The 22406-nt window shown below is 36.0% G+C and overlaps 1 protein-coding gene across 1 annotated transcript in view; it reads right to left on the reverse strand.

Moving 5' to 3' along the window:
- The window catches only part of tyw1 (tRNA-yW synthesizing protein 1 homolog (S. cerevisiae)), a 73726-nt gene that overhangs the window by 49339 nt on the left and 1981 nt on the right, over nt 1-22406 (reverse strand). The window contains exons 4-8 of the mRNA XM_058744340.1: nt 22211-22312; nt 20916-21110; nt 20557-20835; nt 18092-18211; nt 9133-9265 (exon numbers count right to left, since the gene is read on the reverse strand). Of these exons, the coding sequence (XP_058600323.1) occupies nt 9133-9265; nt 18092-18211; nt 20557-20835; nt 20916-21110; nt 22211-22312 (829 nt within the window). The remainder of the gene's footprint in view (nt 1-9132; nt 9266-18091; nt 18212-20556; nt 20836-20915; nt 21111-22210; nt 22313-22406) is intronic.

A 22406-nucleotide genomic window follows, 5' to 3' on the forward strand; every position in this document is an offset into this window, starting at 1 on the left:
TAAAAGGTGATGTACTGTACTCCAATGAAATAAAGAGCCTAAAAATGGTGCTTTTATAATGTACACCATGTACTAGCAGAGACAGGCCTCTATTTTCCATTTTACAGTCTGCTCAGGATCTAGCAGGAGAAATGAAGGAAATTTTTCAACAAAGCTCCTCAATATATCTACTGGAAGGCCAAATGTGCTTAAGTCTGAGCATTTCCTGTTAAGCACTTAAAGTCTGCCCATTTCTATAAGGTCCATAGCCTGGTTCTCCCATGCTGCATCCCCTTGGGGAATCCGACTCAATTTAGTCTTTAATCCATGTGTAAGGGCCATCACTGGGGCAGCCATCACCCCTATAGCACTCTTAATAAAACCACAGAATATAAAGGCATAGCTCTGTGCTGAAAGAGCTGACAGAGTTCACATAACAGCTAAACAAGACTTTCACACAAGAACTAGTTTTGTCCTTTTGGGGGGTTTATAGGTTTCCATCCACCTTTGTTGTATGGGAAAAAATAGTTTGTGTTTAATTTATTTTTGGTGAATTATTCCTCTCTTTTTCTCTTTTACACAGTCTCTGTCCTCATGCATGAAGGAGTGCAAGCAATAAGAAAAGCAGTAGGAGTGAAGCGCCATACTAATGGTCCCAATCTAGCGTCTCTCTCCCATGTTCATTAGCTAAACATCAAACACATGTTCTTGTCTTTTATGTCTGCAAATAGCTCGCTGGGGCTGAGGAGGTAGGGGAGGTGTTCTCATCCCTGTCTGAAGAACAGCATCTGTTTGGATCTAGCTGGGTTCAGAGAGCAGGTCTGGTTTGTGAAGGCTTAATATTTGGGCAGTTGAAAGCTGAGACAGAGGTTTCCCTGCAGTGTTTTTTTTTTTTTTAAAAACAAATATAAATTCGTGTTAATTTTCTTCATTAAATAAACATTACTTACACTATCAGAAAAAAAGATTCTATTTTATATATTTTTACATTAACAATGCAATCAATAATAAATTTATCAAAGCCAAGTATGAATCTCATCAAGTTAGTGTTTTTAAGCATTTTACATTTATTCCAAAATAATTAGTCTTCCCAATAACGGTTATAATGTTCATTCAGACTGATTCACGAATGCATGAATTGCATGAACCAATCACAGGAGATCATAACCAGTCATATCCACTTTGGAGAAGCCTTTGGAGACAGCTTATGGTAGAGAAATGAACATTCAATTCACGGGCAACAGCTCTGGTGGACATTCCTGCAGTCAGCATGCCAATTGCACGCTCCCTCAAAACTTGCGACTGTGCTGTGTGATAAAACTGTACATTTTAGAGTGGCCTTTTATTGTGTATACTTTCCAGAAGGCCAACAATTCACTAAAAATGTTTTTTTTATTGGTCTTATGAAGTATTCTAATGTGTTGAGATAGTGAGTTGGCGGGTTTTTGTTAAATGTGAGCCAAAATTATCACAGTTAAAAGAACCAAAGACTTAAACTACTCTAGTCTGTGTGCATTGAATTTATTTATACACGAGTTTCACAATTTCAGTTGAATTACTGAAATAAATGAACTTTTCCACGACATTCTAATTCATTGAGATGCACCTGTATACAGTGAGGAAAATAAGTATTTGAACACCCTGCTATTTTGCAAGTTCTCCCACTTAGAAATCATGGAGGGGTCTGAAATTGTCATCGTAGGTGCATGTCCACTGTGAGAGACATAATCTAAAAAAATCCAGAAATCACAATGTATGATTTTTAACTATTTATTTGTATGATACAGCTGCAAATAAGTATTTGAACACCTGAGAAAATCAATGTTAATATTTGGTACAGTAGCCTTTGTTTGCAATTACAGAGGTCAAACGTTTCCTGTAGTTTTTCACCAGGTTTGCACACACTGCAGGAGGGATTTTGGCCCACTCCTCCACACAGATCTTCTCTAGATCAGTCAGGTTTCTGGCCTGTCGCTGAGAAACACGGAGTTTGAGCTCCCTCCAAAGATTCTCTATTGGGTTTAGGTCTGGAGACTGGCTAGTCCATTTTCTAATGATTGCTCCAACAGTGGACCTTTTTTCACCAAGCTGCTTGGCAATTTCCCCGTAGCCCTTTCCAGCCTTGCGGAGGTGTACAATTTTGTCTCTAGTGTCTTTGGACAGCTCTTTGGTCTTGGCCATGTTAGTAGTTGGATTCTTACTGATTGTATGGGGTGGACAGGTGTCTTTATGCAGCTGACGACCTCAAACAGGTGCATCTAATTTAGGATAATAAATGGAGTGGAGGTGGACATTTTAAAGGCAGACTAACAGGTCTTTGAGGGTCAGAATTCTAGCTGATAGACAGGTGTTCAAATACTTATTTGCAGCTGTATCATACAAATAAATAGTTAAAAAATCATACATTGTGATTTCTGGATTTTTTTTTTTAGATTATGTCTCTCACAGTGGACATGCACCTACGATGAAAATTTCAGACCCCTCCATGATTTCTAAGTGAGAGAACTTGCAAAATAGCAGGGTGTTCAAATACTTATTTTCCTCACTGTATATATATATATATATATATATATATATATATATATATATATATATATATATATATATATATATATATACACATACATATATACACACACATGCATTTTTTTACATTTGGAAATAATTTTATTTTGTGTTTAATTACATAAGAAAGCAAAATGCTGAATGAAATATTGTTAAAAGTAATCAAGGCATATCTGTCAAACTGTTTTTCTCTACCAAGGAAGAATTATATTTAATTTTCACTTTAAGGGGTCATTGAACTGAGAAACCAAAATTCCTTTGATCTTTTGACATTTAAGAGGGTCAACATGGTACTATAAAAACATCCTGTAAGATCTCAGAACTCAAGACTTTCTCCACCACACAAGTGTGAGTAACTGTCTTCATTACATGGTTACCTTTCGCTTTGTTTCTTATTACAGATCGTTTGATATGTATTGAGTTATTTATGCATTTTTGACCTAAATCGCAGCAGCGTCCATCTATGAGGAATGAATGTTTGCTGTCAAACATACACAAGTGTTAGTCAATCATAGCAGTGGGCGTTTACGTCCGAGTCTACAATCTGCCATGCCTATACAAACAGTGCATTCTGAAGAGGGGGGTTAAAACAGGACAGAAAATAGCCAATTACTTCTAACTTATGTTTTTTCATGTAAAAATCTTGATAAAATTATAAGTGGGCCTCAGAGAACAGTACAAAATGAAAAACAAAGGCAGTTCATGACCCCTTTAAATGCAAAAAATATACAACGCATTAACAACCAGCTTTATTTAGTAACAAGGATTTTTACAAAAACATTTCAATAATTGAAAAATGCCATGCTAGACATGTATGAATATTTCTGATTGACGCCATAAAAATGGTAGAAGCAAAGTTATGAATCAAACCAGTGAAACAGATAGTTTGAAATAGATTCACAGAAATTAATTAAACTTACCAAATCTAAAGCTTTCTTTTCTACTTAAGTTTAAATCAGAATCTTAATGCTCTCATACTTACAAGTCATGAAAACCAACCGTAAGGTCATTTTTAAATAAAAATTAAATAAACCTAAACCTCAACTAAGAACTAAAAACCATTTCCATTTAATGGTTACAATGCCGTAACCATTACATAAATTTTAAGCTGCGTTAAATTACTAATTAAGCTATTGGCAGGGTTTTAAAAAGGCTTTATTACCTATCAAACAAATAGCCTATGACTTAATAGCGTTTCAGCTAAATGTATAAGTTTATTTATCCCACCAGCAAGGATGAAAACTAAAGTTGTTTTAGAGGTAAAGTAGCCTATACATTTTGATGAAGAAAAACATTTTCTTTGAAGTAAAATGCACAACAAGACCAGGAGTGTGTGTTAGAGTAAATGGGGTTACTGTTTACTGTTAAACTTGCCAACAAATCCTGTTCAAATTTGTGTACAAATTGCTGAATACTTGTGACAATATATCCATTAAGATGAGTTCAGCCCATTCTAAATGAGTTTCATCTATCAAGGTTAACCAGACATAAACAAGGGCACAGTGCATGGAGAGTCTGCCAGTGACTGGATATGCAGCTTTTCCTCACAGTTTAGTCCTCTCAGGACCGTAGGAAGCTGACAGGAACAAAAATTGGCATCACACTGATGATGAACAGCACCAAAACAGAACTTCACAAGATCAATGACGCACTGCTATGGGATGACTTTAGTTTCGTTACTTCAGGTTTTCATTTCAAGCTGTTATTTATGGTATGAGGCAGGTGACTGAAGAGGAATTTGAAGGATTAAAAAAAAAAAAAAAAAAAAAATTCCTCCAGACTCAATCCACTCTGACCAAACACATTTGCCCTCTTTTTCTGCACTAGCTGCTGTATTTCCTCTGCTGTTATTTAAAGGAAATGACTTCTTCAGCTCTTTCTTTCATTCATCTTTAAATCATTGCTAATAATGCCGGAGGGAATCATTTCAGTTTATCATTAAAAGAGCAAAAATAACAGCGAGCGAGAGGAGGTTACCAGTCGGCCCCTCAGGAAATGAGTGTTATATAATATCACATCAGAATCTTCTCTAGACTGCAGGCGAGATCAGCTAAATTACACACATTTGTTTGTGCGTTCACAGTTCACAACTCAACCTGCAAATAGTGTTGTCAAAAGACCCGGTACTTCGGTACCAAGTCGGTACTAAAAAAATGAAAACATCACGGTACCAGGTTTTTTTAAGTACCGGTGGTACCGAGTACCCGGTCAACACGGTTCTTGACGCGTATGCAGAAAACGCGGACGGAATCTCGGAATCCAGTTATAAAAACGGAATTTATAGTTTAGCACGGAATGTCACGGAATTTGTCAAAGTTTGGATGAATCAATCAAAAGTAGGTCATTACACTTAAATCAAATCGCGACACTGATTAGTATCTGTAAATATTAAACCGTAAAAGTCGATTCAGATATGAATCCCGCATGTTCTGCGAATCTCTGTGTGAATGAATAAATGGCAGAGACGCACGTCTTTTTTTACTACATACACTGAAGCGCGCCTGACGCTCGCGGTGATTTCAGCATCTGCCGTCTCAATGAGGACATAAATAGATACTGAGAGTCACTTCACGAGCATTTTACCATTTCATTTGAGTAAAACCAGCGTCATATCATATAAAAGTTTATCTTAAAGACATTTTGCCAGAAATATATTACTATTATTTAGTAGAATGTATGTGATACTATTACTACTGTTGAAAATTATTTTTATTTATTTTTAAAGAAATAATCACACAATATTTCTTCCATATTTTAATAGTAAATCCCCTTTATTTACCAAAAAAATTTAATGTTTAAATTTAATTAATTAAAAGACAAAATTAAATTTGGGTGAAACTTTACTGTTTACTGTTTTTCATACTTTTATTACTTGCAGAAAAACTTGAAACAATTTATATAAGTATATAAAGAATGGCATTGATTTTTGTACATTTTATTTTTGTTTGACTTTATTATTAAAAATAGTGTTTTTTAATTAGAATGTGGTACCGAAATTGTGGATTTTCACTGGTATCGTACCGAATACTGAAATTTTGGTACCGTGACAACACTACCTGCAAACAAACCTCCAGTTAGGGTAAACCTTACAAAGAAATGTTTTTAACTCCAAAAGAAAATCAAAAATTGTTTGTTTGTTTATTTATTTATAGTTTAAAAGCATGCCAGCTTCCACTGCTATATTCATGGCAAGATAAGAAAGAAAAAAGATGAGATTTTTAAAACTGTTTTAAACTAAATGAAAACAGAAATGAAGTAATAATCGGAAATTAATTGAATTTGAATGGTCTAAGACTGCAATATGTAAATAAACACCTATATTCTTAAATTTTTTGTTTCTAAACTGACTCAAAGTTTATTCTATACATAACTGACAAACACTCTATAATTAAGTTTTTTTTTTTTTGGTTTGTGTAGTTTACTTTTGTATTCGGTGTTGGAAGGTAGTATGGGAAAATATTTGTTTCTAATCTCCTGTATCTTTATCCTTTTATTATTATAAAAGTTCAATAAACGTATTAAGCAAAAAAAGAAAAAAAAACTTACTAAAAAGAATTACTTTAAGACCATTTTCACTCAAAAATTTAGATTAAATAATTACAAAAGAAACGGCAAGTAAAACACTGAATTATATTTGAAATTTTGACATTAAAAAAATCTGAAATTGTATATTCTTGTAAAACATAATTGAATTTTGTTTACATAATATATGTGTGTACTGTGTATATTTTTATGTATATATATATATATATATATATATATATATATATATATATAAATAAATAAATACACACATACAGTATATAATTAGGAAATATTTACATGTATGTGTTTATATTCATATAATTTATATTATATATAAATATATTTAATATATAAAAGGTAACATTTTTCCTCAATATATACGTACATGCATGTGTGTGTATTTATATATATATATATATACACACATAATAAATATACACAGTGCACACACATATATTATGTAAACAAAATCTTTTATTTTGGATGCGATTAATCGTTTGACAGCACTAAAATATACTAATATAATATGATTCAAGGTCCGTCCTCTTCATGTCAGGATTTTAATCATCCTGAGTCCTGACAGGGTTTATTTTACAAGTAGACTGTTCATTATTTATTTTCTTCTGGTAAGAAATGATAAGCCAATATTTATTTTTATGTTCTAGTCAATAACTGATAAATGGCCTATATTAAAATTATGCAATAAAAATAAAACGCTAACTAAAATATAACAATAACTACAATAAATTTGAAAAATGCTAGTGAATTTAGACGCCACAACATAATGTGAAAATTGGATATCCATTTTGTGATTTTAAAACGTTGCATTTAACATTATTATTATTACATTATTGGTGTTTCTTTTTGGGGTTTTTTAAGTTATATTTATGGGCTTTTTGTGCCTTTTATTTTGAGAGAACAGTGGAGAGATGACAGGAGAGCGGGATCAGCAAAGGACCTCGAGGTGGGAATAGAACTCTGGTCGCTGTGAGCGCAGTTGCGCTATATGTCGACGCACTAACCATGAGGCTATCAGCGCCGACAAATTATTGGTGTTTTTAAAGATTAATTTAAACTAAGTGAGCATTACATTTGCCACCATATAAATGTAGAAATACCAGAAATGAGAACCTAATATTGACTGATACCAATCATTAAAAATAAACGTACTGACATAAAACCATCCCTAGTTGAAATTATGTGATGAGAGAGAAATAAAACAAAAGCAAAAGTTTGACCACAGAATGCTGAGATTGACCAATTAGAATTAAATATAAGCTATAAAGAAATTTTGTATTTGTTTCATACAAATTTTTCGTAAAATATAACTTGGACACATTCTAGATCCTGATCCCAGGACAAACAGGGTAATATTTGCTCAACACGCGCCTCATACTGCAAATATCTCTTGGTCTCTATTGATTGTGAGTTTGCTATATCAAGCATGTTAAACTAACAACATGCTCAGAGGTGCTGCCCATTGCCACAAGCGCAGTGGACACTGATTGGTAGTACACACAACCTCAGTGTAAATGTGAGAGTGGGTCAGCCTCTGTTGTGTAGTGTGTGTATGTGGCTAGAGGCAGGCTGTGCTAATAAAAGGTGTGGAGTGAGAAACTCAAGGGAACTCCGGCAGCAGGAGAGGAGTAATTGGGCTTTGCAGCATCATTAAGCTCCGTTAGGCACAGTCACACCATCAGAGGCTCCATCAGAAACCAGACGACGAGGGTGAAATTTGTAGCGCACAATAGGAGAAGGGTTGCAGCTCTGCAGCCAGTTTATTAATAATAAACATGAGATGCCGCTTACGGAAAGGAAAAACTGTCAAAAGTGTGAGAAATAATCATAATTGAAAAATAGGTTTACTATAACGCGGGTGACAGTCTGCCAGCACTGAAGACCTAATTACCATCAGGGCCTTGGTATCCGGTTTTTTGAGAGATGAAAAACACTGAGACGTATTCAATTAAAGCCGGGAAAGCAAGAAACGACTGTCCATCATCAGGGAAATGGAACATAACAGTAATCAGTGATGGGCTTGTGTAGCTAGTGTGCTTATTTAAAGCTAGCTGTCGAACTTTGCGAAGCTATTTTAACTTTAAATACAAAGAGATGGGGTTTTATGAGGTTATACTTGAGATTAAGGACCAAAAGTTTGGGGTTGGTAAGATTTTTTTGAAAGAAGCCTCTTTTGCTCAACAAAGGCAGCATTTATTAGATCAAAAATGCAGTAATATTGAGGAATATTATTACAATTTGAAATTATTGTTTTCTATTTCAATATATAACTGAATTTTCAGCATCATTATTACTCCAGTCTTCAGTGTCGGATGATCCTTCAGAAATCATTCTAAAATGCTGATTTGGTACACAAGAAACAATTCTTATTATCAATGTTGAAAACAGTTCTGCTGCTTAATATTTTTTTATGAATTTTTGGATTTTATGAATAGAATGTTTAAAGGGATAGGCTTTATGTGAAATAGAAAGCTTTTGTACTATTATAAATGACTTTACTGTCTCTTTTGATCAATTTAATGATTTTTTGATGATTAAAATAAATTTCTTTAAAAAAAAAAAAAAAAGTAAAATATCAGGAACACTTATATTATAAATGTGTGGTTTAAATCTGAAATTGGAGCAATGAAATTTGAGGCACGCAGTAAAAATCTCAAAACCTTTACACAGAAAAAAAGTTTTGCGAGCTAAAAGCTACAAACAAAAACTCAGGCTAGGTGCCAAACAACAAACAGGAAAAGGCAATGACGGCACAGCAACTACCCACAGTATTCATCATAGAGGTGAATACTGCATGGAAATATTGCATGAAAACCACTCACATTTTCTTCAGAAAAATTAGTTGTAAATCTAACACGAACAGGAAATGTACAAGGACATTCAAATTTAATAAAGTGAAGCAGACTGATTTTTTTTTTTTTAAATGAAAAGAAAATGTGTGCATGCATTTACGCAGATACCCATTGTACAGCAACTTTCATTTCTGTCACAGACATCTTTCTTTCCATGAGTGAATAACACAGGTGGGTTAAGGCCATGCTGTACCTTGTTTAGTCAGAGCATCTCTCAAGGCTGGAGTGATCATCTCTCTCCGCTCCTCCTCTGACTCGCTTTTCCTCACTCCATTCTGCTTTGACAGCTTCACCCTCTGGGAGTCCTCTTCATCTCCCTCCATCCTCTGCAGCACACAACCCAAAGAAAAAAAAAAAAAGACAAAACCAGTCACATGAAAAACCCTCATTCATTCATACAACCTAGTCACAGTTACACAACCAGCCGTTGTGCGTCAGAGGAACCAACAGAGGCTGAACCTTTAACATATTATTCAAAAAGTACATAACTAAAGTGATAAAATTTACTTTTTTTAATCAATTTACTTACTAATGTGCATAACTCAGAGGCATATAATGATTTACAGTGGGTACGGAAAGTATTCAGACCCCCTTAAATTTTTCACTCTTTGTTATATTGCTAAATATATTTGCTAAAATCATTTAAGTTCATTTTTTTTCTCATTAATGTACACACAGCACCCCATATTGACAGAAAAACACAGAATTGTTGACATTTTTGCAGATTTATTAAAAAAGAAAAACTGAAATATCACATGGTCCTAAGTATTCAGACCCTTTGCTGTGACACTCATATATTTAACTCAGGTGCTGTCCATTTCTTCTGATCATCCTTGAGATGGTTCTACACCTTCATTTGAGTCCAGCTGTGTTTGATTATACTGATTGGACTTGATTAGGAAAGCCACACACCTGTCTATATAAGACCTTACAGCTCACAGTGCATGTCAGAGCAAATGAGAATCATGAGGTCAAAGGAACTGCCTGAAGAGCTCAGAGACAGAATTGTGGCAAGGCACAGATCTGGCCAAGGTTACAAAAAATTTTCTGCTGCACTTAAGGTTCCTAAGAGCACAGTGGCCTCCATAATCCTTAAATGGAAGACGTTTGGGACGACCAGAACCCTTCCTAGAGCTGGCAGTCCGGCCAAACTGAGCTATCGGGGGAGAAGAGCCTTGGTGAAAGAGGTAAAGAAGAACCCAAAGATCACTGTGGCTGAGCTCCAGAGATGCAGTCGGGAGATGGGAGAAAGTTGTAGAAAGTCAACCTTCACTGCAGCCCTCCACCAGTCGGGGCTTTATGGCCCGACGGAAGCCTCTCCTCAGTGCAAGACACATGAAAGCCCGCATGGAGTTTGCTAAAAAACACCTGAATAAGATTCTCTGGTCTGATGAGACCAAGATAGAACTTTTTGGCCTTAATTCTAAGCAATATGTGTGGAGAAAACCAGGTACTGCTCATCACCTGTCCAATACAGTCCCAACAGTGAAGCATGGTGGTGGCAGCATCATGCTGTGGGGGTGTTTTTCAGCTGCAGGGACAGGACGACTGGTTGCAATCGAGGGAAAGATGAATGCGGCCTGGAATGATGAAGTACAGGGATATCCTGGACGAAAACCTTCTCCAGAGTGCTCAGGACCTCAGACTGGGCCGAAGGTTTACCTTCCAACAAGACAATGACCCTAAGCACACAGCTAAAATAACGAAGGAGTGGCTTCACAACAACTCCGTGACTGTTCTTGAATGGCCCAGCCAGAGCCCTGACTTAAACCCAATTGAGGAGAGACCTAAAAATGGCTGTCCACCAACATTTACCATCCAACCTGACAGAACTGGAGAGGATCTGCAAGGAGGAATGGCAGAGGATCCCCAAATCCAGGTGTGAAAAACTTGTTGCATCTTTCCCAAAAAGACTCATGGCTGTATTAGATCAAAAGGGTGCTTCTACTAAATACTGAGCAAAGGGTCTGAATACTTAGGACCATGTGATATTTCAGTTTTTCTTTTTTAATAAATCTGCAAAAATGTCAACAATTCTGTGTTTTTCTGTCAATATGGGGTGTTGTGTGTACATTAATGAGGAAAAAAAATGAACTTAAATGATTTTAGCAAATGGCTGCAATATAACAAAGAGTGAAAAATTTAAGGGGGTCTGAATACTTTCCGTACCCACTGTAACTGTTATACAAAGTAGCCCATGCGAGTTTTAATCATTGTACAAAACCTTGGAGTCGATTGTTCAGCTGACAACACTGAAAATACATCCAACTAAAACATTTCCAGTTGGGAAAAACTTACACATGTATAGCCTAATGAACAGACTGTACTTATATCCCTCACAGCTAATTTCTCAGAAGAATCAAAGTAAATAACTTTCCTCTATTAAAGATGCAATTTTTTAGGAAATGAAAGAGGTTTACTATTTATCAGATCACATCACATATTTAAAAACTCCAGAGCTTAATTTCATATTGAACTGTAATTATGTAATTGATTTCATAAATCAAAGACTTGATTCTTGACAGATGCTGCTTTGAAAATGATGGCACTAATGGGATGGTTTAAACAGAAACGACACTTAAAGCCATATGGTTCTGAGGAATCACACTGATGAAGGTCTTGGACTACCATCACTGACCTTCAGCACTCAAGCGCTCTTATGCGAACAGACTGCATTAAACTTTATTGCGATTCCAGGCTGCACAGGTTCCAGAGTATACAATCTGCTGGAAATCAAGTCTGACTTATAGTTCCTGCTCCTTTTCCTTATATGTTATTTTTCCATATTTCTTCCCTAGAACATATGGCCGCATTAGCTATTTTTTCCACACTAAAAGGTCAGAGACAGTCTGGCTTCAGATTCAGACTCAGCGCTGTATTCAGCAGATGAAGGGAATAATCAGGCAAACTGGACGCCATAGGTCACATTAGATGCTCTACACAGCATATTCAAAGGACATGTAAGAAATGTGCAGTATCTAAAACCAAAGAATGAATTACTGAAAAAACTACATATGACAAAGGTCATGCTCTTACCATACCCTAGATTAAATAATAGACTTCAAATTGTAAAAAAGGGAAAAAAAGGGAAAAAAAAAAAAAAAAAACAGACAGTGCTTTTGCTTATTTAGGTTTAACAAAGAAACAAAAACGAAAAATACACAAAACAAGGTTAAACGCCCCCAAATCCAAACAACAAAACAAAATCAAGAAAAACACCGAAGATAACAAAAACACCCCCCAAAAAATCAACCAACAAAAATCAAGAAAAAAACCCCAAACATAACAAAAACGAACCCTCCCACCCCCAAAAAAGAACCAAACCAACAACTCAAAAAACAAAACACAAATCCAAACAACATAAAATCAAAACACAAAACCCCAAACATAACAAACAGCCACCCCCCCACACACACAAATACAAAGCAAACAATAAAAAAATAAAATAAAATATCACACAAACAAAAAAACATCCCTTTCAGGCTGATCTAGCTAACCTGCATGCAAACTGGAGTTTATTCAATCTTTCTATCGAAAAAAAAAGTCTCTATAGGGCTTCTATTCCTACAGCTATTTTCTATATTTATTTACATTTTTTTATATTTATTTTCCTACGAGTGGCACATCTCTGCCCCATCATACTGTCTCTGCTTTGTTTTGCATTCCAGGACAAAACTTTGAGGTTCCTCAACATCCGGGCTGAGAGACAGGTGCTGAAGCAGTCGCTGTTTCAGTGTTTGTGTTTCTGTGACTTTGTTCATTTGTTCCAGAGTACACAATGTCCCTTGAGCAAAATCCAACAACAAGAGCGGGTGGAAGGCACCAGGTGGGGTTGGATTGGCAAGCGGACATTATGCCCTTTCACAGCGAGATCTGTCGTGGAACTGCCACGCACAACGTAGAGTTGACTAGGCTGCAATCTGTCACCCAAGATTCATCTCGGCGTCTCTGCGCTTTCGTCCCTACTGCAGCGCGCCGGCTCTCCGCACCCCTCCTCCTTCAGACTGACAGAACCAGAGCAGCTCTCTTCAGCTGGAAACGCTCCATTTCCCACAAACCACCCATGCAAGTGACAGTGGTGATGCAGGCAGTGGCCCTGCAGAGTTCAGGCTGAGCAGCTGACACATTGAGACTGACAGCCAGCCAAAATGACGACAAGCCTCTCCGGCTGCCGCCCGTCCCACATGGGCCGTTGTGGCCGCGGGACAATGCCTGTCCATGAGCTGTTATCTCGATTTCCACCTTGCTAATACTAAGCAGTGAAAACAGCCTCAATCCACACCTGCACTAAATCTATGCATGACATTAACGCGTGTGCTCTAAGGTGGAATGGGTTTATATATTATAATTTTTACTTTAATCCGCACAGACTCAGCGGACTATCAGGATAATGTCTCACATAGGAGCTTAAAAGAAACAGTTCACCTAAAAATTTTAAAACTGTCATTATCTACTCACTCGGTTACAAAACTGAATGCAGCTACGCTGTGAAACACAAAAAGGAATACACAAAAATAAATTATTAAATTAAATTGTTTTGTTTCACAGAACAAACAAAGTTGTAGTCTCTCCACAGGTTAGGAATGGCATGAAGGTGAAGGATGAATTTTCATTTTTGGTTGAACCATCCTTTATTTGGAGAAGGTAAGAGGTTCTTAGGAAGTGGCTCTTGGTTTTGGAATTGGGACTGGTCCATACTCAAGAATTATTCCCAAACTGGATTTTGGTAAGGAGTCAACAGTCACTTATTTGGTTTTAGGAGGTATTAAGGATAGACAGTCTCATCTGTAGAGGACATTTAATTGTTCAGAAATCTCTATACTACAAGATACATCACTAATAATTTGATAAACTCTTAACTTCAAAAACAAATACTACCGTTTAAGAGTTTATGGTCAGTTTTTAAGGTCCGATTTTATTTTACAAATTAATACTTTAATTAAAGCTGCAGTCCGTAACTTTTTTGGGTTAAAAATGATCCGAAATCAATATTTGAGCAAGTACATAACCAGCCAGTGTTCAAAACTATCACCTTACTTTAGCCCGATTCACAACGGTGAGCTTATAATAATGTTTTCTAATTTGAGTGGTACGGGTAGGTTTCCGCGGGAAATTCGAGCATGGCACTGCGTCATTACGTCACATCTGTAAACATAAAGACATTTTCCCGGCTACTCTATCGCATGTGAGGATCCTGCAGGTGGCAGATCACAGGATTTGTATTTTAAAGAAAACCAGTTCGAGGGGGACATAGTTTGCTTTTTGGGTTAAAAGAATTTCGTAACATGAAATTCAAATGGTATATTCAAATGGTACAACTAGATATTAGACTGTATAGAAATTGAAATCTAAAATCTACACGCTAATAAACACTATACTCATTGTCACGCAATGCTGATGTTGTTAACATTAATAATTTGAGAATAAAGTATAACAATAATAATAATTTGCATGGTTAGATGGGATATGAGCTAAGCGATCGTTAGATTTAAAAACCATTGGTAGCGCGATTTACTGAAATGCTTTTTTCCTCAGTTGGTCAGAACAAACGTGGCAGACTTGTTACTTACTTGACTAAATGACTAAATGTAAAATGTAAATGTAGAATCTGATTCCTGAGTACAGTATCCACCGGTGCGGTGACTGACAGACTGCCACACATTCACCTCAAAACATTAGATTCATCACAGAGATACAATTCCAGGTTTTCAAACAGAGATGGCGACAAAGAGGCAAAACTTACGGACTGCAGCTTTAATTAATTGACACTTTGGTTTAGCAATGATCCATTCAATTGATCAAAACGACAGTAAAAAAGCTATTATAATGTTACAACAGGCAGTTCTTTCGAATACTGTTATAATAAATGTTTATTAAGCAGCAAGTTAGAATATTAGAATGATTTCTGAAGGATCATGTGACACTGAAAACCGGAGTAATGGTTGCTAAAATTCAGCTTTGCATCACAGGAATAAATTACATTTCAAAATACATTAAAACAAAACAGTTTCAAATTCTTGTAATATTTCACAATATCCCTGTATTTATAGAATTTTTGATCAAATAAATGCAGCCTTGGTGAGCATAAGAAAAAAATTTTTTAAATAATAATAATTCAACCCCATACTTCTGAAAAGTATTGTATATTAGCCAAAAATTTATTTTTGTCTATAGTTTAATGCATTTAAAGGACCAGTGTGCAAATTGTACACCACCAACAGCACCATACAAAACTGCAAAAATAAAAAACGCTTTCAAAAACGTTTCTGCTATTGTAAAACATACCTCCTCTAAATTCACACCAGCGGTCGAGACAATTTAACAAATGTAGGGACACTCCAACAATGCAGAAACTGCTACAGAGCCACACACATACATCAAAAGAACCTATGAATGGTTTATGCATTGTATCTGCACATCAAGCTGAGATAGGACCAATTATTTAAAATTACTCATTATCTTTAAGGTCAGAAACACATAGGTGCAGGAATCATTATTGAGTGCAAAAATAAGAAATGCACATCTATTTATAAATCACAACTAAAGCAGTGCAGATAATACAGTAATGCAAGGTCAGGTCTGCATCAGTAAAGCCAAGATACAATATGTCTCTGATGCCATCTGGAGCCAAAGCAGAGTAATTCTACATATGCAAGAGCCAGATCTACACAAACTTGACACTCTGCATTTTACAACAGTTGTCATTATTCCAGTGTGATTAATAAATTATTAGACTCCACTAAGAATATGAATTATGCATGCATCTAATAATGTCTCTATAATACATATAAATAAATAATATGCTGAGAAATTCAGAATAAACTCTTTCAAAATGTATTCACTCAGCAAAATCAAACAGAGAAGAGCAACTGAAGTTGTGAGTGACTGACAGATGCAACACGTCACTACAGAATTTAAATGATGGTGTGTTTCTCTTCTGTGTTAAAGGTGAGATCCCCTCCTTGCTCCCAACCTCGGTGAATGTGAAACAAATTCAGAGCCAAACGAACCAGTTTAGCTGGATCAACATAAATGCAACAACAGCGTTTGCTGTTGACACTAAGTGCTCTTACATGTTTGTCATTTTGGCTGGGAGTTGAGAAGTGACTCGACATTTTATCTATCCTCATTTGACTGGATCTCAGATGTTTAACTCTAATATTACTAGTTATATTTTTAGCCTGGCTAAAAATGTAAATATTAGGGATGCCAATCAATTCAAAGTAATCAAATCAATTACATTACCTTTAATAATCAAATTAACTGCATATCAATATTTGCTGAGAAAAGCGATTAAATATTTAAATTAAAATCTTTCCTACATCTACATTCACATTCATCAGATGGGGCTGATGTTTGACCACTGTATCCCATCTTGTTGATTTATGCTTAGTGTTTTTAAATGAGTTTTCACATATAATACAGTTTAAATTAACCAAACCCAGTTCAGTTAGAGTGAATCAGAAAGGGAACCAGCTACAAGTGACTTTTTATGGCATTCACAATGCAAGTGGACTTAAAGGGGGACAAAAGGACCCCAAATGAACCACATATTGTATGATGAAAGCTACAGTTCATTTGACCATTTGGGGTGTTCACATATGCATGTTATATCGGCCCGAGACCGCTTTGAGTGCTCAGATGAACTAATGCATCAAAAGTTCAAAGTAGTTCAACTTTGTAAAACGTATCTCAAGATCCCTGCAATTTACTGTAGCCTCACTGTTTCTGAACACAAATGCTTTTATTTTTGATAACTAATTATAAAACATTAACGCATCAAACTGCCAGCCCTTGTAAATAAATCAATAATGCTATTAAATCCATCATGTTTTTTCAAAACCCCATTTGCTCTCTCCTGTAATTATCTGCCAGCTGACACACATTCATAGCTTATGGGATATCGTTTGATCTGCGTATCGGGAACATCACAATCAACTGCTTGCTTGAGCTGCAAGCCACATGTCTAAAAACATCAACATGCATCCTATCCTGAAGACATCTATAAAGGGCCCTTATATTGGATTAAAGGGGGCTAGGATCCTTTCTGCGAGAGAGTGCGTATGTGTGTGTATGGGGAGATTTGTCTGCGCTTCTGTCTCATGAATCACTCCTGCGCACAGGCCTGTAGAGTGGGCGTCAGTGATCACAGTTCACGGTTACGTAAGTCCTCCCTGCGCCTGCTGGAGCTGCTGTCTGCTGTAGCAAACCATCTGCCACTCAGTCTCCTTCAATGGAGCCATTGCCGGTGTGTCTCCAGCACTCTGTCCTTTTAAAGGAATAGTTTGCCCAACTCTGTCATTATTTACTCACCCTCGTGTCAGTACAAAACCATTCGCTGTCATTTCTTCTGTTTTCATGCCACACAACGACAACTCAGAGATCACATCACGCTCTAAAATAGCAAAATGGCCCATAGCACGCATACGCTACATTCCAAGTCCCTGAAGTGAAATGATAGCTTTGTGCAAGGAAAAGATCAAATTTAAAGTGATGGTTTAACCAAAAATGAAAATTTGGTCTTATTCCAAACTTATAAGACTTTAAGTCTTACATGTGGGTGAGTAAATGATGACAACTTTCATTTTTGAGTGCTCTATCCCTTCAATTTGATTTCCCTTATGTTCTTTCCCTTTGCCAAAGCTTATGTCTAGATTTGAAAATACTGTGTTGACACTAAAGGGATAGTTTACCCAAATATTTTATTTCTGCCATCATTTACACACTCTCATGTTGTTCCAAAGCATGAGTTTCTTTCTTCTGCTAAGCACAGAAGATGATATTTTGAAGAAAGTGGATAACCAAACAGTTGGTGGTGCCCATTGACTTCCATAGTATTTCTTCCGTACTTTGGGAGTCAACAGTTATATTCTTTTGTAGTCTGCAGAAGAATGAAACTCATATGGGTTTGGAAAAACATGAAGGTGAGTAAACAATGACAGAATTTTAATTTGTGGGTGAACTATCCCTTTAATTGTTGTTGTCTGGAAAAGAGCTGCCAATAGATTCTGTGTGTTCCAAAGAAAAACAAATAAAAACAGTATACAGGTTTAGAGTGTGAGGTAAATAACTATCCATTTAAATCCCCACTAAATGGGTTCTGAAAAAGCACAAACTGTAAGTAAACACAGTGGAGCTGGTTTTGTTTTTACCTTGGCTTTCTTCATACGATTCATCACATTCCCAAGGTCCTCCATGTCGATGACGGAGCCATGAGACTTCTCTTCCTCAGCGGAGGACTCTGCATCACTGCTGGACTCCATCAGCTCCTCCTGAAATCCAAACAGAGCTGTAAGCTTTGGGGGGCACATCTATATTATACCCAACCCATGAAAACATCTACGTGGAGAAACGTTTTCCATTCAATTTCAGTAGTTATTATGCATGTCCCATATTTTTGTCAACGGAACCAGAGATTGCAATCATTTGATTCTTTTGAGTCAGTTCTTTCTCTCCATTGGCTAACGGGTTTGCAAAACACTCTGAATTAATTCACATTTGTACAGACAGCTCTCTCAAACTATCATCTGAAGCAATTTCTCCATCGGTAAAGCTGACAGTATCAAGACAACAAAGAACAAGGGATGAAGTAGATAATCACCTTCAATTGAAACAAAAGTATACTTTTTGAGAGGTAACTGCCTTATGCTGTGTCATGTCAATATGACCCTATTCACATCAAGTGGTTGTGTTCTCTCACGCTGCTTTTCAGTTGTTTTCCTATGTGAAAATGCACTAGCTGGAAGTCTAATTATTTTGTGCTTTTATTTGACGTTTTCATGTTTTAAATTGCTTAGCGTTTAAAAAGTATACAGTTTCTCTCACTGATTATTTGGTCTGACAACTCAAGCTTAATAGTTACATGAATGGCAGACACACTCTATAGAAAATCTGAACTAATTTCAGAATTATTTATTTAGTTTTTTTATTTTTTTGCAAAAAAAGAAAAAGAACATTTCCCCTCTGTGCATAACTGATGAAATCCTGAAGGTACCGTATGATATACAATAAGAGGTGATCATATTAAAAGTCAACATGTAATGGCAATAATGCTGGGCAGGATTTTATCCATCAGGATTTGGTTGAATCAAAAGTCGGATGTAATATTATTGGTTAAAAAGTCGCTACCATGATACTAGGTTTATCTAGGTTAGCAAGGGTGATAATATTCTGTAACATTCTGGTCTCTAGATATGGCTCAGCTCGCACCAGCTCTGGATTTGTGGGACAACTGCAAGTTTGATTGCTTAGAGAGCAGGGATGTGTGCACCATGACTAATTTCATCAATGTTTAAAAAAAAAATGTTAGACTAGATTGACAAACACCTATAAGGCAGACTGTACAAGTCATCTATTTGAAAAAAGCTACATAATCTATGAATCAAACAGTCAAATTCCATATTGAATGTAGCAGCAATATTATAAATACAAAATCACAAGAAAACAGCTTGACATGTACTGGCAACTATACATTTGAAGGGTATTCTATTTGTTAGGATATTGATATAGGATCTATTGCTGTCAAGAAAGTTTTTCATTCACAATGTTTCCCCTAGTTTTTCCCAATGTCTATTTGTGGCATATCATTTAGTCGACTAGTCTCCTTTTTCCTCAAAAAAGGTGATAGTTGCAGATTGCAGATGAATATATTTAATAGTGCTGTCAAACGATTAATCGCGATTAATCACATCCAAAATAAAAGTTTTTGTTTACATAATAAATATGTGTACTGTGTTTATTTATTATACATATATAAATACACACATACAGTATATATTTTGAAAATATTTACATGCATATACATTTATATGTTTATGTCATTATATTATATATAAATATATTTAATATATAAACATAGCCTATTTTTCTTAAATATATACATGCATGTGTTTGTATTTATATATACATAATAAATATACACAGTACACACTCATATATTATGTAAACAAAAACTTTTATTTTGGATGTGATTAATCGCCATTAATCGTTTGACAGCACTAATATTTAGATAAATATATTGTTCTAATCTTTTGTGACTACATCCATCTAAAAATATTAACAAATATGTATGAATTGACAGCTAAGGATTTTATTACTTAGAACCTCTGACGCTTGAATAAAAAAGCTGAATTAAGTTATTTTGGATATTAAAATGTATTTTTGATAGACTTCTAAAAGGCAGCGATATGCTATGTTTATGTGTGTGCAAGCTAGGCATTAGCAGTCATTTGTTTCGTTTCGTTTGGCTCTCTAGCAAGTTCTGAAAGCGTTCGAGTTGAAATCCAGAGCTAGTTCAGTGGGAAAGGAGGAAAATGGGGTCAGTTTTGATTTCAAGTGCCTTTAAGGTTATTAAACGTTATTATTTAAACCACTCAAAGGAGCTTAACTTCATGAGAACGATGTTCCCTATAAGTGTTTGAGTAAAGAATATGAGAGGGACATCTTAGGAGAATAAAATTTCCTCCGAAGTCAGTAATGTCACCCCCGCTGTTCAGATCCCATTTACATGAGTGCAGCACAGACTGCAGGGGAACACTCTGCTCTCAGGATGTGCAGAGCGAGAGCTGTTACCATGACTACATGTGTTCAAAGACATCAGAGAGGAGGGCTGGCTTGCCTCAGAGTTGTTCTTCTCAGCGAGCGACTGGCTGTCCTCTGCCTCCTCCTTATGTTTCTTCTTATTCTTGCAGCTGCCGTTCTTGCACTTGCCAGAGCAGGCTTTCTTCTCACCCTTGGCCAGGGCCTGCAGCCGGTTCAAGAACTTCGTTTTCCAGGCCTGGAAGTCAGCCTGCACGCTGCCGTGTCGGCTCTTCACAACATTGCAGTCGCCTTCTCCTCTGGTCATGATCCGCGCAGCGCTCAGCATCCACAGCCACTTATCTATGTTCTTACTGACCTGGATACAGAAAGTATATTTAGTGTAAGATTCAACACAGTCCCAACAAAAATGGAGTGAAAAATGAAGGCGTGTCTCACAGTGTTGTAATGGCCAACATAAACGGAGTTCCCCAGCCCAAAGACGGCATATCTCATTCCCTTCAGGTAGGTTTTCCCATATCGGAAGTCTGTGGAGGCTTCCTCAAGCCATTTACAGAACCATTCGGCGCTCTCAGTGGGCTGCCCGTCTGTGTATGTGGCCACCAGGAACACACAGATCATCTTGCTTGTGCACTAGAGAATAAATTATATGTGAGCATTAAGAAATTTTAACATGGCACTTATGGAAGCAGCTCTCTACTAAGAGCACTAAACGTGTGAAACGTCTGGATTTTATTTCCCTAAAATCAAAAAACAAGCTTTTAATTTTGGGGTAAAATATGATCCAGGCATATACTGACCATTTGTGTTATTCACACAAACTGTTATTAATATTTAAAATAGAGCAAACATCGTGAATAAACCATGCTGCAACAATTATAAACAGGGCTGTTATCGTTAACTATAAACATTAACAAAAAACTGTTACTTAAAATGAAAAAAAAATTTTTTTTAAATAAATTGTAAAAAAGTAAACTTTTTTTACAAAAAAATAAAATTATTATTAAATAAATAAAACTACTAATAAATAAAAATTAAGAACTATAGAGAAATATTAAACATTAATACATTAAAGGAAGACAACCTAATTCAAAACATTATCAAAAACTACAATAGTATATCAATGATACTGAATAACAGTGCTGCTTATAAAACTGTATGGCCTGGTTTCACAGACAGGGCTTAGACTAAGTGAGGATTAGGCCATAGTTCAATTAAGACATTTAAGTAATTTTTAGAAACGTGCCTTAGAAAAAAACATTACCGGTGTAACAGACATCAAAACATTATTCATTCAAAGCATTTTTTTAGTTTTGGTGTTGATGTAGTTTTGCGTTCTGCCTTTGCCTGGTAGTACAGAAGTTATTTAAGGAAAGGAAAAAAATTTAATTATGTTGCTTTGCTTTTAATACTCTTGGGGTTTTAATATTTAAGCACTGGTGATATAAAAGGGGGGTAAATCATTTTACACTCTGCTCAGGGAGAAGTATTGTGATTAACTGCCAGCCAGAAGATCTATATTCCCTGTAAATGTTATCGTGGTAATTGAAAGATATGAAGCTCATAGTAATTCCTGTGATATTCTTAAGAGCTGAAAGTGAAATACTCATGCAAGCATGACAAATCCTGAAGTTTAAATCATCCATTTCTACTTCCTCGACTACATGCTACTGCAAAAAAAAAAAGAAGTTGATCAGCCTGTATGGGGCCAGAGAAGCACATGCTACGCTCACCTCCTCAGCCAGTCTGTCCTCTGGGTCGTACTCTTTCATATCTATAACCTCACACTGGATCCCCTGAGCAACGACGTCTCCAGCAAGCTCTTTTGCAAAACCCTAGGCAGAGTTAAAACAGTAGATTACAACCACATCACACAGTTGCATGCAATTCTTTCAAATAAACAAACAAATTAATTAATTAATTATAATA

The sequence above is a fragment of the Onychostoma macrolepis genome, chromosome 15, assembly GCF_012432095.1.
Source record: "Onychostoma macrolepis isolate SWU-2019 chromosome 15, ASM1243209v1, whole genome shotgun sequence".
NCBI lineage: Eukaryota > Metazoa > Chordata > Actinopteri > Cypriniformes > Cyprinidae > Onychostoma > Onychostoma macrolepis.